General features: G+C 32.9%; 1 protein-coding gene and 1 non-coding gene across 4 annotated transcripts in view; both read left to right on the top strand.

Moving 5' to 3' along the window:
* Gtf2a1 (general transcription factor IIA subunit 1) overlaps positions 1-15331 on the top strand; it is a 39214-nt gene that overhangs the window by 4682 nt on the left and 19201 nt on the right. For all 3 annotated transcript variants that reach the window (XR_013439173.1, XM_078050654.1, XM_078050655.1), the window contains exons 3-4: positions 9871-10075; positions 11726-11790. Coding sequence is in view for 2 of the 3 variants with exons in the window: in XM_078050654.1 (XP_077906780.1) it covers positions 9871-10075; positions 11726-11790 (270 nt within the window). In the remaining variant the exon portion in view is untranslated. The remainder of the gene's footprint in view (positions 1-9870; positions 10076-11725; positions 11791-15331) is intronic.
* On the top strand, positions 11022-11167 carry LOC120887072 (small nucleolar RNA SNORA79). Its single transcript, XR_005730240.1, has one exon. It is a non-coding gene; the product is annotated as a small nucleolar RNA SNORA79 (small nucleolar RNA).

Here is a 15331-nt window from a genome sequence, read left to right as displayed (position 1 = left end):
TTAGGTTCTTTGCTCAGATTTTTTTATGTGGTCCAGATGTTATATTTAAAATATGTTTTATGTTGGGAGCTGGTTTTCTGTTTATTGGATTTAAACAGAAATTTTTTTTTATGATGATTGGTGAAATTGTGGAATATTTTTGCCCTCTTGATTAGAATAGGGTTCTCAAATTATATAGTGTATGGATTTCTGAGTTTTCTTCACAGGTGAACTAAACACCTAAGTCTGAAAAATCATAGACTTTCTTTCATTCTTTTCAAGTAAAATTGGTGTTCTATGAGAAAAGTGACTAGCTAACTCATAGCTAAAATGCTCCTTTGCTTTTCCTTGAAACAGTTGTTCATATGCAGCAGAAATGATTTATACATACTTCCAAGTCTGATGAAATTTATTCATGTATTGTGCTGATGTTAGAAAATTTGATTGCCTGTTGTTCTGTAATGAAATGTGTCAACATTTGAAAGATCTGTATAATTCATTCAACTTTTATTTTCCAAAAGTTCATTGATATACAGTTTCAGATTTTACATTGCTGAACTTTTTTTTTTTTTTATTGTTGGTCGTTCAAAACATTACACAGTTCTTAATACATCATCTTTCACAGTTTGATTCAAGTGGGTTATGAACTCCCAACTTTACCCCGTATACAGATTGCTGTATCACATCAGTTACCCTTCCATTGATTGACATATTGCTTTTCTAGTGTCTGATGTATTCTGCTGTCAGTCCTATTCTCTACTATCCCCCCTCCCCTCCCCTACATTGCTGAACTTTTAAGAAAACATTTTTCAAAATACCTTTCCTATCCCACCTATTTAACTTTAGGCCATATTTTCTTCTTTAACCAAAACAAAGCAAATGTAGAGGCAGATTTGAGAATACAGCTATTTTTCTTTAAGTCATTTCTCACCCTCAGTTTTTATGTGGAAAATGTGATTATTTTGAGAAAGAATATTATTTGTGTTAACATGTGGTGAATGTATTTTATTTCTTTTTAAAAATTATTTATTCATTCATTTATTTTTATGTGGTGCTAAGGCTTGAACTGAGTGCCTCACATACGTTGGGCAAGCACTCTGCCTCTGAACTACAGTGCCATCCCATGATGATTTTATTTCTAAGTAAATTAATAAGTAAAACACAAACAAAAGGTCTTTGAGGTTCTTGTTAATTTTTGAAAGAGATACCGAGTCCAGAGATCAAAAAGTGTTAATATTGCTGGTTTATAAATTGAATATTGAGCTCTTTTAAAGCTATGTCTAAATATATAATCACAGTAAGCAAATAGGAAGATTTGTTTTGCTCTTATTTATTCATTCATCTGAGGTGTAGAGGCTGAAAGTTAGTAACTCATTAAGTAAAACAAATATCTTTACTGTAGTGTTGAAATATGTCTTAGTGTGTTTCAGTGTCTGAGCAACTTCTCTATATTCAGTAAGAATCCGCCCATGTGAGGAAGGGGGGAAAAAAGCTTGAATAGAAATGAGGAAATATTTGCCCTGAGAAAAATACAAGATTTATGAATAGTGAAGAGTAAGTATCCAAAAATGCAAACGTAAGAATGCCAACTATGAGATATGAGTTGGAAGAACAGTATAACTATTCAAAAAGCATAAAGTATCTCAGGTTAGTGTAGCTGGCATGTTTTTCTTTTAATGTTATAGTCATATAATGGTTGTCATCGTAGTTCTGCCACCTTATGTGGAAGTTATAACATTTATAAGTTGTAGAAAATCATTCCTAATGACTAATTTATCCTAGGTCAAGAGTGTAGTGGTCAGTCCAGGTTGTTATCAATTCTTGGTTTCTACATTGAAAATCTGGAGAATTGATTGTTTTCCTATATTCCTGATAGAAGCAAGAAATTGAAAAGAAAAGTTCTCTTTAAAATCAAATATCTTGCCAGGGGTGGTGGTGCATGCCAGTAATCCCAGTGGCTCCAGAGGCTGAGGCAGGAGGATCATAAGTTCAAAGCCAGTCTCAGCAAAAGCAAGGTGCTAAACAACTCAGTGAGACCCTGTCTCTAAATAAAATACAAAATAGAGTTGGTTGGTAGTGTGGCTCAGTGGATGAGTGCCCCTGAGTTCAGTCCCTGGTACCAAAAATCTTTACTTGCACTTTACTTGCACTTCTATTATATTTGGCTTTTTAAGTATGGGTGGATATTCTATAGGTCATGTGGTGATATTTAGTTTACTGGGTAGTTTTAAATGACAAAAGTTTGGACTTATTTAGACTTTGAATCCTCAGCTTCAACCACAGTGCTTAGCATATGCAATTGGCATTCAGTAAATATTTAGCTGAGTTGATTAAAAACAAATGGGGCTCCAGAAAATAACTGAACAAAGTAGTTTGATATTTTTGTTTTTAAATGGGGTATATTCTAATATGCTCAGTTATATAGGAGTTAAAAATAAAACTCTTAGCCTAAACTGGAGCTGGGGTTGTGGCTCAGTGGTAGAGCGCTCACCTAGCATGTGTGAGGCGCCAAGTTTGATCCTCATCACCACATAAAAATAAAAATATTGTGTCCAACTATAAAAAATAAAACTCTTAGGCTAAACCAAGTTTGTTATTTTAATTCTCTGCACTAAATTTCTTTAGGATTTCCTTAGAATTTCCAGAGTGTGTGCTAGATTTAACAGCCAGCCAGCACTGTCCAATACAACTTTCTATAATGATGGGAAATATATATATATATGTATATGTATATATGTATGTATACATACACACACATATATGTTTTATATATTTATTTATTTATTTTAGTTGTAGGTGGACACAATATATTTTATTTTATTTTATTATGTGATCCTGGGGATTTAACCCAATGCCTCACACATGCTAGGCAAGTGCTCTACCCCTGAGCCACATCCCCATCATAAGATTCTATATTTATGTTCTATATGGTGTCACTAGCTGCAGGTGACTATCATGGACTTAAAATATAATTAAAGGAACTGAAGAATAGAATTTTTATTTATTTTGGTTAATTTAAATTTAAATCACTGCATGTGGCCAGTGACTACCATATCGGATTGTGCAGGTTTAGATGTTCTTGTTAGTAAAACTAACATTAATTTTATACTTTATGACTCAAAAAGACATTGTAATTTAGTTCTAGTCCCTTCTGTCCTTTTTGTTTTTTTGGCCATTTCACAAATTCTTATCAGAAGCTGCATAAAGCTACAAAGGAAATCATGGAGAATTACATTATGATTTAGTATATGTAATGAGAGTCCATGTAATTTAAGGGTCCCATAGTTAATGCAGAAAAAGTGATGATATACACACAAAAAAATTTAGCCCAATTCTTAAGGTTTTTGTTGAACCACTATGGGCCTACTTTTTTTAATGTGTGGATTATTAGAAATAGAGAAGGTATTGAAAATAGGTCTGTTGGTAAATTCATATTTGAATGGAAAATGTGTTTTGGATTTGTAAGTGACTAGATGGTAATGACAGTTTAGAAATTCTCTTCAAAGTGAATGATAAAATTATCTCGATTTCCAAACTGTCAGAGACCTACCCAAATCCAAACAATAAGTATCATGTGAAACATGGCCTGTTTTTAATGAAACAACAGGAAGAGTTTCTTCAGTTGGAAAGAAGTTTGCCTGTTTCTAGTTCAGGTTTCTCAGCCTTGGCACTGTTGACATTTTGGACTGTTTGTTACAGGGCTGTCCTTTTCATTGTAGGATGTTAGCAGCATAATTGTCTTCTGCCCACTAGATGCCAGTAGCACCTTTCAGTTGTGACCAAAAATGTCACCAGACATTGCCAAATCTCTCTAGGGGAGTGGGGGCAAAATCACCTCCAGGTGAGAAATACTTCTCCAAATGTATTCTAGTTATATATAGATACTTGATTTACTCTGGGTATATAGAATTTTGGACCATAAATTGAATAATAATCTACTTTCTACTTCATTTGCTCTTCGGGAAAGCTGTGTGTCCCTGACATTTCTTGGTAGGAAAAATTAGTCTTTAGGAGCTAGATAAAAATGTGAAAAATAGGAGAATTCTTCAGAATTTCTAGCCTAGCATACTGTGAGGAAGCAGTAAGTAGGTTCATCGTATTTTATAAGACAGGAAAGCAGACTCGGACTCTGATTTGATAAGAACTTAAAAGGGGTAGAGATGTGAAACTTTTTTTTATCTCCTGTGATGTGTATAGTAGAATGAAGGTACCAAGGCTGTGATTTAACAGTTTATAGTTTAACAGTTGATATTCTGTTAACAAACAGGATGTTTTGCTAAATAAAATTATGTAAGAACATGGTTTGGTGATGGGTGGTCAGAGTTGCTTTTATGAGTCATTTATTACTTGCTTTGAGTGCAGCAATGTAGCTAAGAGGTTAGGAGTTTGGATTAGAGCTGGAATTAGAGTGAGACAGACAAGGTACCTAGGTTGTAAAATTTTTAAAGAGATGGGGTTCAGATCTGACTATGATACTAGAGTCAGGCTGACTGGATTATATACTAGTTCTGTCTACTATTTGTGCTCTTGGACAAATTACCTAACTTCTTGTTTTTCAGTTTTTTTCTTCTGTAAAAAGGATATGATAATGTCTATTTTATAGGATTTTATAAAAAACCATTCTGTACATGTCAGACTTATTACACAGAATTCAGTAAATCTTAGTTACTAAAATGTCTAGTCAACATTTATACAAATGTATATCTCAAATCATTTTAGGAACAGAAAATGAATTTTCTGCATGTCAATTTTTAGAGACCTAGGCAAGGATTGCTGAAGTGTAGGGCTCCCAGAAATAATAGCTATTTGTTGAGGGAAATGGAGTACTGTAAAAATGCAAGATGGAGGCAGTTTTTCCTATATTGTTAGTAAAAAGAAATAGATAAATAACTCTGTATTCCTGGATGTCTTCAATAGTATGATTACTAATGTCAAAACAGTGTTAACGCTGGGCGCAGTGGTGCACACCTGTAGTACAAGTGGCTCGGGAGGCTGAGGCAGGAGGATAACAAGTCAGAGCCAGCCTCAGCAACAGCAAGGCACTAAGCAATTCAGTGAGACCCTGTCTCTAAATAAAATACAAAATAGGGCTGGGAATGTGCCTCAGTGGTAGAGTGCCTCTGGGTTCAATCCTCTGTACAAAAAAAACACGTCCTATTTGTTAACAGTTGATAACCTGTTAACAAATAGGATGTTTTGCTAAATAAAATTATATAAAAATGAAATTGAAGAGAAACTAAACATTCAATCCATTCAAACTTCACATTATTTGATGTTTAGGCTTAATACTTGTATTTACATGGCATTGTTTTTATTTTTTTCATATCAAAACAGTATTTTGGTACTTGGTAAGTACTGATTCTCAATGAACTATCCCAACTAGTCACTATAAAGCTTTTGGAAATTTGTGGGACCATGTTTGTGTGTCATTAGACTATTAGACACCTGGCATTTAGTAGGCAAGAGCCAGGACTATGTTGCATTTCCTTTACATTTCCTGTGGACTGTCTTTTACAATAAAGAATTGCTCTGCCGAAAATGTCAGTAGCCTCCTAGAAAACAGTAGTTTGTTTCTCTGGAAAAAAAAAAATACTAAATGACTGCTAAATACATAGTCAAAATGTCAGATCATGAGGATATGGCAGTCTGTAGTTGATGTCAATATGACTTAATAGAGAAGGTAGACTTAGTGTGATTACAAAAATAGAGACATTTCTAATATATATAGTGAGTGATTGCTTTTTTTTTTTTTTGAAGCTATATGACTTTGCCATTTGTCTTGTTTTGGGAATTTTGAGGGAAGACAGTTGAATACGAAGAATACTCTATTATTCTGGAAACTGCAGATGTTTTGCTACTGTTAGAAAATAAAGTTCAAGTTACAGTAGCATTTGGCTTATGGTAACGCATGTCATGCTAAGGAACTTGATCTGTAGACTGTGAGGATTATTTGGGGTGCTAGTTAAAATGCAAGTTTTGAGGACTGTATGGAACTCAGGAATCAGTACAGTAGAGACCCCTTACCCAGAGTTTCATTTTTCAGGGTTTCTTATTTTTTTCCTGTTACTGGAGATAGAACTCAGGAGCACTCAGCCACTGAGCAACATCCCCAGCCCTTTTGAGACAGGGTCTCACTGATTTGCTTAGTTGCTGAGACTGGGTTTGAACTCATGATCCTCCTGCCTCAGCCTCACGAGCCGCTTAGATTATTATGGGTATGCACCACTGCACCCATCTCAGGGTTGCATACATGTGGTCAGCATTAAATGGGAAATTCTAGAAGTAAATAGTAACTTTTAAATTGCTTGTTTTGAGTAGCATGATAAAGTCTTTCTCCAGCCATTTTCATATTGCCCAGGACATGAATCATCTCTTTGTCCAGTGTACCCATACACTGTTCACTCGTTAATTACTTAGGGAATTGCTCAGTTGTATCAGATCAACTTTTACAGTATTTGTGTTTGGATAACCGTTATATGGTACCTGTTGTGTCAATGCCAGTGTTATTCATCTCACTTCATCTCAGCAGGTAGGCATCATATCATCTCACATCATTTTAAGAATCAGGGTGAATACAGTACAATTAAGATTTTAAAAAATCTCTTATTATGTGTAATTCATAACTTAGAATTTATCATAGGTTTGTATATATAGGAGAAAACCCCATTATATAAGGCTTAGTATGCTTTCAGGCATCCACTGGAAGTCTTGGAACATATCCCCTAAGTATAAGGGGATTACTGTATTCCAGGTTATAGAATATGTACCTACAGGTTATAGTTTGTCATAGGCACCATTTTTAAGTAGAAAATATATTTATAAAGTTTAGATCATTCACGTTGGTGACAGTGTAGAGCAATGTTTTCTTAAACTTTTTGTCTAGGACTCTCCTTTAAAAGTAATAGTATTTAACATTTTGATTAAATATAGTTTTTAATTTTTTGATCCAATATTACATAAATGTGTGTATAACAAAAATCTGCAAAACGTTTTACTCTGCATTTTCTTTTTAGTTTTGATTTTATTACAAAAACAATTCTAAATTGATGTGTGTGTGTTTGTGTGTGTTGTGCGCTCTCGTGCCACTAATGGGTTGTGATTCTTATTTTAAACAAGCAACAGAATAACTGGGACAGTTTGTTAAAGTAGCTTGTTGGCTTCACCTAGGAGTTGCTGGTGTAGGTGTATAGGATGGTGGTGTATAGGATGGGACTTAAGAATTAGCATTTTAACAAGTTCCTGGTGATACTAATGCTGTTAGTCCAGGACCACATTTTGAGAACCTATATAGTAGAGGCTAGATTGAAAAGACAAGTTTCCACTGGAATATAAGCTCTGAAAACAAGAATTTTGTTGGATTTGTCTACTCTGTTTTTTCAATGCCTGAAAGAATGCATGACTCGATTCAAGAAGTTCAGTGAACTCTGTTATTACATCAGTACCCTTTTCAGTAGTTCTGATGGGAGGAACCAGGGCCATAATAGTGTGGATAGATTGAAGCATTGCTTCAGAAGGGAAATTGACAATATTGTTGGAGTCTTATGGTAGAATCTAATTCCTTAGGTTGTTGACTTGTTAACCTTGGTGAATTGTGATACCCACCACTTAGCTGCACATAATATGTAATGAATATTTGTCATCATCACTGAAGCTTTATTGTATGGTCTAGATTGCAGTAGCTAGACCCAGAGGTGCTTTATCACTGAGCTTATCTCTAGCTCTGTTTATTTTTTATTTTGAGACAATAGTCACTATGTCTCCCTAGCCTCCTGAGTTCCTTTAGTTATAGACCGGGGCCACCGTACCCTGCTAACTCTAGAAAAATTGAAGTGATTAAGGTATAATTCAGTGGTGTGGAGTCCCATGTTTAGTATGCATGAGGATCTAGGTTCAATCTTTGGCATCCAAAAAAATTGTTTTTAAGAAAATTAGGTTTTATAAGATAATTTCTAAAATCATTAATAGTACTTTTAAAAAAAACTTGATTTTTTGCCTCAATAATCTAGATTTTATTTTGTTTTGGAAGAGGAAAGGAGATAGGTTTGGGTGACAGAGTTGTAATGTATAAGCACCTATTTATTAGATGTATAAGCACCTATTTTGAGAGTGTGTTTGTCAGTGCTAGGAACCCACTTTACAGAGATGAACCAGACACGGTTTGGACTTTCAGAAAGCACTGCTTTGTTACCACAGGAAAATCTGGTTTTAGTTTGGGATTTGCATCGGCCTAGATTTAAGAGCTGGAAGTGAGGAGTAATTAATGCAGTTTTTCTTATTTTTAGATGAGGAAAGTGCCTAAGAGAGATAAATGATTCGGCCATATTAGTAGCCAAACCAGGATTAACCGTTTCTGGATTTCTGGTATAATGCTCTATTACTCAATTAATACCATCACTAAAAAAATAGTAACAACAACTAACATGTATTGGTCACTGACTTTAGACTCTGTTGGTGTTTTTTGTTGTTGTTGTTGTAGTTGTTTTGTTTTTGAACATATTGCTTAATCATTAAAACAACCATGAATAGATATTGTTTCATCTTTGTAAGAATCAATTTCAGGTAAGACTAATTACTGGAGCTACTGGGGGAAGGTTGCATTGGGAAATTTCAGTAAGATGTGCTAGAATTGTTATTAGCATGTAGACAAAAATCTAGAATGTCTGGAGTGGGAAAGAGTCAGGAGATTATGGAAAACTTCTGTATGGCAGGAATTTGGAGGAACTGCTAGAAAGTTCAGATGAGTTAGGGAATATTCCAAGAGCAGATCCTAAATGAGAAAAACAGTTTCTGTAGATCCTTGGGTACAAAATGACTGAATTCTTTCATTTGTGTTTTTAAGAAACAGGATTGAGGCTTTAAATTTAACACTGAATGTGGTAAAAAAGAAAATGTGTTAGGCAGAAGGTTGAAAAAGTTGCAAATATTTTATTTTTCTCCCTTTTTTGGTCCATTTCACTGACCCTCCCCCCATCACATGAATACTAATGTTTGTGACTAGAAGAAGTATTTCAGATTTTGGAATATATGCATATACATAACAAAGTTCATTTGTGTTTCATATGTACCTTATACACATAGCCTCAAGTTAATTTTGTACAATATTTTTAATAATTTTGTGCATGAAACAAAGTTTATGGTGTGGAATTTTCCACTGTGGGATCATATCAGTACTCAAAAAATTTCAGATTTTGGAGCATTTAAGATTTTTAATGTTTGGATTAGGGACTCTCATCTTACTAAGAGAAGATGCTAAGCAGAAAACAATCTTTGACATAATGGGAGGAATAGGGAAATTTCAGGTAATGTGGAGAATTCCAAAAACCTCCAAGACCATCAGCCATTACTGTTACCTTATGTAGGATTGGATAGATGGAAAATTGTGCTTTTCTAACCAGGGGATTGCCTCTGTGTTTCTTATTTGCCTGATTAAGAAGAGATGAATTTATCTATTTATGTTCTGTATCTATTTTTGGAGAGTCAGGAAGTTTTGTATTAAAGGAAAGAGTTATATAGAAATAGGTTAGTAAAGGTATGGATACTGCAAAAGATAATCTTCAATTACTAAAAAAATTGTTTATATGAAACTCTTTGCTAAATAATATCTGCCAATTACTGTAAAAAGATTGAAGATAAAAGAGAAATCAAGAAAAATCTCTTCAGTACTCAAAGTGGTAGAAACAAGGTTTAATTCTTTTTTTTAAGGTTTAATTCTTTTAAGATTTGTTTTCATTATTCTTTATTCTTGGTTAAGAAAGATGGGTTTCATTTTTTGTGGTTGTATCAGTTTCTAAAATGGAAGAGATTTATAAACAGATAATAGTATATTTTGTCCATATATCCAGAGTTATTTTATATGACCTTCACTTAGAAATCTTATGTTCTTTGCCTTAGTTATGGGAGAATAAACTAATGCAGTCTAGGGCAGTAGATGGATTTCATTCAGAAGAGCAACAACTTTTATTGCAAGTTCAACAGCAGCATCAACCCCAGCAGCAGCAACACCACCACCACCACCACCATCAGCAAACTCAACCTCAGCAGACAGTACCTCAGCAAGCACAGACCCAGCAGGTTCTTATTCCTGCATCACAGCAAGGTGAGACTGAATTTGTTTTCGTACTCTACAGCTTAGCAGTGATTTAAAAGAAAATAACTCTAGGTTTCTTAAGAGTCATCTGGTAGATTAAAAAAAAAAATTGAAAATAAGACTATCTTATTTTTTTTTATTACTTTGTTTTTCTTCCCCTATTTTGATTGGGTTTGAGTTTATACATGTTTGTATAAAATGTATATAGTAATGATAATCCCATATTTGAAAGCCTAATTTCATGTTCAGGTAAGTTTATTATTTTCTTTTGAGAAACTTAGACAGTGGTGTATTTCCTAGAAGTTTATTTACTAACAGGTTAATTATTTTATGTGGTAAAATATTTATCTGTATTTTGTATGGAACCTGTTCCTTTAAAAACATGCTTTGAGTTTAGCTTTTATCCATGTATCTTTTTTTTTTTTTTTTAAATTAGCAGTCTTATCCATGTATCTTAAACATAGGAGGGATTGTATAACTTGGGAAATCTGAAAATTCAGTCTCATAGTGATTTATGTTTATAACAGCTTACTTTATATTACTTGGTTTAAAACAAAGAAACAATTATTTATAGACTAAGTTCGTAGTGCTTTGCAATATGCAAGTCATAGTACTGTTTTTGAAATGCCTTTTGGGGCTTTTGTGAAATAGTTCTTAGCTCCATTTCACAGTTGAGGAAAATCTGGGCCCTGGGAAGTCTAAGAAGCATGATCCATTACATACAGAAAATATTTTTTTTTCTTAATGATATCATCTGTTTAGTTGTAAAATTTCCTAAGTATTCTAATTCAATTTCTTGTTATTGGAGAGGAGAATAAAAGTAAATTAAGTAACCATTTAGCTACCTCTTTGTTTCATCTGAGAGACTGTATATAAGACGTGACATTGATAATAATATATAGTAGATAGGTCTGTTTGGGTTATTTTACGTAATTTTTATCCTTTTCGTTTTATTTGATGACTGTTCCTCCTATTGCTTATAGGCTTGGCACTAGGATTTTATGTCATCATAAATTAATTTGATTTTCTTCACTCAGAGAATATTAGGATAATGGGATTTATTATCTGTCTATTCTCTGAAATTTGCGGAATCTAACACTTAGGTAACGTTGCCATTATTTCTGACTTGTACTTTTTAAACAGTTGATGAAAGTGCCATGATTATGGTAACTGTCAAGATGGGAGAAGAGCAACTGTGTAGATTTAAAAAACAAACAAAACCCTAATATTAACTTTTTGACCTTATTTTTAATGAGTTAGTAAGTCACTGTAACACTGGCATATTACATTATGTCAGTTAAACAGTTAGTGTAGAGTTAATAAAGCAAGATTAAATTAAGTTTTAAAATTCCCAGCTTGTTTAGGAATGCACAGAAATGTATATGTTTAGGTGTTAGGTATTTTTTGTATTTCTAAATTCTTTTGCATTTTTATGTGTTTCATTTAAGTAATTTTTATTAATCTTTTCCAATATAGAGTGGGTATATCACAGCTTCTGTTTTTCATAGAAATTTAAAACCTTCTGAGATAAATGGTTGAAAGAATTTGAATACAAAAATGTCGAAAAAATTCATAGACATTTAATATTATAGACATTTCTTGTGATTATGAAATAGCCTGATGGTTCCTTGTTTGCATGTGTTCTTGATTTTTTTGTAGCCACAGCACCACAAGTTATTGTTCCTGATTCAAAGCTTATACAGCATATGAATGCATCAAACATGGTAAGATTCAGAACATTTACATTTGCTTTTCTTATTTTAATCCAAATTGTGATTATTCCTAGGCATATTGTAAGTTAACAACTTATAGATAGAGCAAAACAGTTTTGTTTTTTAAAAGATTGCTGCGTTTGTGTTTACACATGTTTGTATAAAATGTATATAGTATGATAAATTTGAAGTTTAGATTGGTACTAAGAATCATAAAATTAGGCCTGGGGATGTAGCTCAGAGGTGAGGTGTTTGCCTAGCACGCTCAGCATCCTGGACTCAAATCTCCAGTAATACCCCCAGACACATACAAACACAAACACTCTCCATACATAAAGAGATGCACAAAATTAAGAATTTTCTGTTTTAAAACATCAAAAGAATGATGCTTTGTGGGCATTATTTCATCACCTATTTTTGAACAACAGTTCTAGGAATTGACCAAATCTATTATACCACATATAGTTCTGTTTCAGAAGATCTGTTAATCACAAGAGGTCAGGAATGCTAAGAATTGTAAATTTTTAAAAAATTAAAACAATCTGTTTGGATAATTCAAGGTACCGTTTTTAAAATAACAAATTTAAAAATATTTGCTCCTGTTTAACCATAATATGGTTTATGTTATTATGATCTGTAAATTGTTATCTTAAAATGCATTTGAAACAGTTGTTATATTAGAATTTTGATAGTTCTATCAAATGTGGTATAATATACAACTGTAAAATTGAAAGGATTCCTTCAGATCCTTAGGAAATCTTTATCTATATTCTTTACTCTTTTTTTTTTAACATTAAAACACAGTCTGATTATTTGTTCAGTACTTTCTTGTAAATTGCCTTTGTTTATTTTGTTTAAAATAATCAGACTGTTAATATCCCAGAAGTGTCTCAGCTTTGACATTTCATTATTAAATTCAGCCAAAACTTCAAAAGTAAAAATCCTTGTTTGTAATCTTCTCTCAGTGTATGTAAGTAATGCTAGAAATGAGATCTCTATATTTTTTTGAAAAAAAAATAATGTTTATATGAGTTTTTTGTTTTGTTTTGGTTTGTTATTTTGGTACCCAGGATTGAACCAAGGAGTTACATCCCCAGTCCTTTTTATTTTTGATTTTGAGCAGGATCTTGCTAAGTGGCTGAGGCTGGCCTCAAAGTTTTGATTCTCCTTCCTCAGCCTCCTGAGTTGCTGGGATTACAGGTGTGTGCTACCATGCCCTCAAAAAGCAGTTTTAAAAAAATCACTTCCACTTTGTGAGTGGTAAGTTATGAACCACAAAGCTCTTTTGTGGTTTATAAGTCAAATAGACAGCACGACTTACCAGACAAATAAGGTGCTACTCCTGCACCTTACCAGCTTCACAGATTTATACACTGGAGTGACTGCCGATTTCTGAGATAGTAAAAATTGTATTTTTGAATTCACAAATATCAAGGATCTGTTTTATGGGCTGGGAGTGGTGGCACATGCTTTAATCTTAGCAATTTGGGGGGCTCAGGGAGGAGGATTGCAAGGTCGAGGCCAGCCCCTGCAACTTAGCCAGATCCTAAGTGAGAGAGACCCTGTTGCAAAATAAAAAGTTAAAAGGGCCGAATATATAGCTGAGTGGTAAAATTCCCTTGGGTTCAATTCCCAATACTCAAACAACAACAACAAAATTAAGATTAAAAAAAAAAAGGGATCTGTTTATATTTCAGTTCAAGTTAATAGAATCATTTTTTTTTGCATGTAAATCTTAAAATTCCTTGCCTCAGAAGTATTATCTCATTTTAACAGTTTTATTATTTCCTAGGGAATTACTTATGTAAATTTTAACAAATTTTGGCAGAATCACCTGGAGTAGATGCTTCTAATTTTGAAGAGTTTTAAATGTTGTGGGAGAGAATTTCAAATTTAATAGTGTTTTAAGAGATGAATCAAATTAGTAGTTGATTTCTTACGTGTACTGCTTAGGTCTCTGATGTTGGAGAATATGTATTAAACAGATTATAGTTTAGAAATTAAATCAGTAAAATAGGTTAGCATTTACATTTTTCTTTGATATTTTTAGTTAGTGTATTATGCATGTTCTGAAAGATACTCCATAAAGGCTCTTCACCAGTAAAAGTGTTCTGGGATTTTGTTTTGCATTATTATTCCCAATTCATATATATTCAGTAAGTAAAAATACTTCTGATTTTTCTCATGGCTTTGTGTACTTTAGAAATGAACATACTAAAATTATGTAATTTCATAAAAATAATAGGTAATATTACATAATAACTTTACAGGTAGAAGGCTATTTCAGGGAAGTTAGAGCAAACCAGTTTTCCAGGTTTTTGATACAAAATGATTGGTCTAATGCTGCATTTGTGTTAGGGCTGTTTCATAAAATACAAGAAAAAAATTTCAGGTCATTAAATAAAAGGTGATTATGTATGGTGTATCACTCAGCAAATACCTATTGATTAACTTGAATGTATAGAAAGTGTATCAGGTGGTTATTGTGTTATATATGCTGTAAAGAATGGTTTATTGCTGTAGCAAGATCTGTTATCTTAGAAGATATGAATTAAGGCACTTAATATTCCTAAATATCAGTAGCAAGTGGTTGCTTACTATGTTTCTTAAATTTAACTTACCTTTATTTGCCTATAATTTATTTTAAGTTGAGTGGTTAAGTATCTAACTTAAAGAAGAACTGGTGAGCTCTAGCTGTCATCTGAAGAAATTCAGGGAATTTACACTGAAGAAGTAGAAGTTAATTAGGCCCATTTTCTTTTCTTTAGAAGTTATACCTTAAAACCCCAAACTAGATAGATGTATTATTAACTGAGCTTAGTATAGTTTCCTAAGTTTGTTAACTCCTCTGGTATTAATTTCTCCAAAGCTTGCTTGCTTGGTTTGTTTATTATATTTATATCCCTAAGCTTATCCAAATATAGGTGTTTGTAAAAATGTGTAGGTTAAATTAAGTATATGAAAGTTTCATACCTTAAGATTGAAAGGGGATGGAAAAATAAAATACCTAAATTACAGTGAGATACATGAATAAAATGTGTAAAACATATAGAGAATGGTGTAATTCTTTTGCAGGAAAGCTAAAGGAGAAACAATTTCTGGAAGCAATAAATTATTTTTTTAATTTTAAAAATGTCAGAATAGGGCTGGGGCTGGGGCTCAGCGGTAGCATACTTGCCTGGCATGTGTGAGGCACTGGGTTCAAGTCTCAGCACCACATATAAATAAATAAAGGTCTATAAACAAGTTTAAAAAAATTAAATTTTTTTTTAAAAAGTCAGGATATAATCCCATCCATATTTTTATAACTTGAATGTTACATAGTAACTATTTTAAATAATGGAAATTAAAGTTGATGACTTAAGATTTTGAGGATTTTTTTGGTATTAATCTGTACTTCAAGGGAAGTAATGCTATACTTCAAGAGAAGTCTTCAGATACAGTGTCTTCTGTGGGTACTTGTTGATTATAGTACACATTTTAAAAATTCAGAAACAAAGACACTTATACTTTCCCCCAACTGTATTAATTAAAAACAAGCAATTGGGTGTAA

Source organism: Ictidomys tridecemlineatus, chromosome 5, assembly GCF_052094955.1.
Source record: "Ictidomys tridecemlineatus isolate mIctTri1 chromosome 5, mIctTri1.hap1, whole genome shotgun sequence".
NCBI classification, from domain to species: domain Eukaryota; kingdom Metazoa; phylum Chordata; class Mammalia; order Rodentia; family Sciuridae; genus Ictidomys; species Ictidomys tridecemlineatus.
The sequence above is the reverse complement of the archived record's forward strand: the minus strand, read 5'-3'. Positions and strand labels throughout refer to the sequence as shown.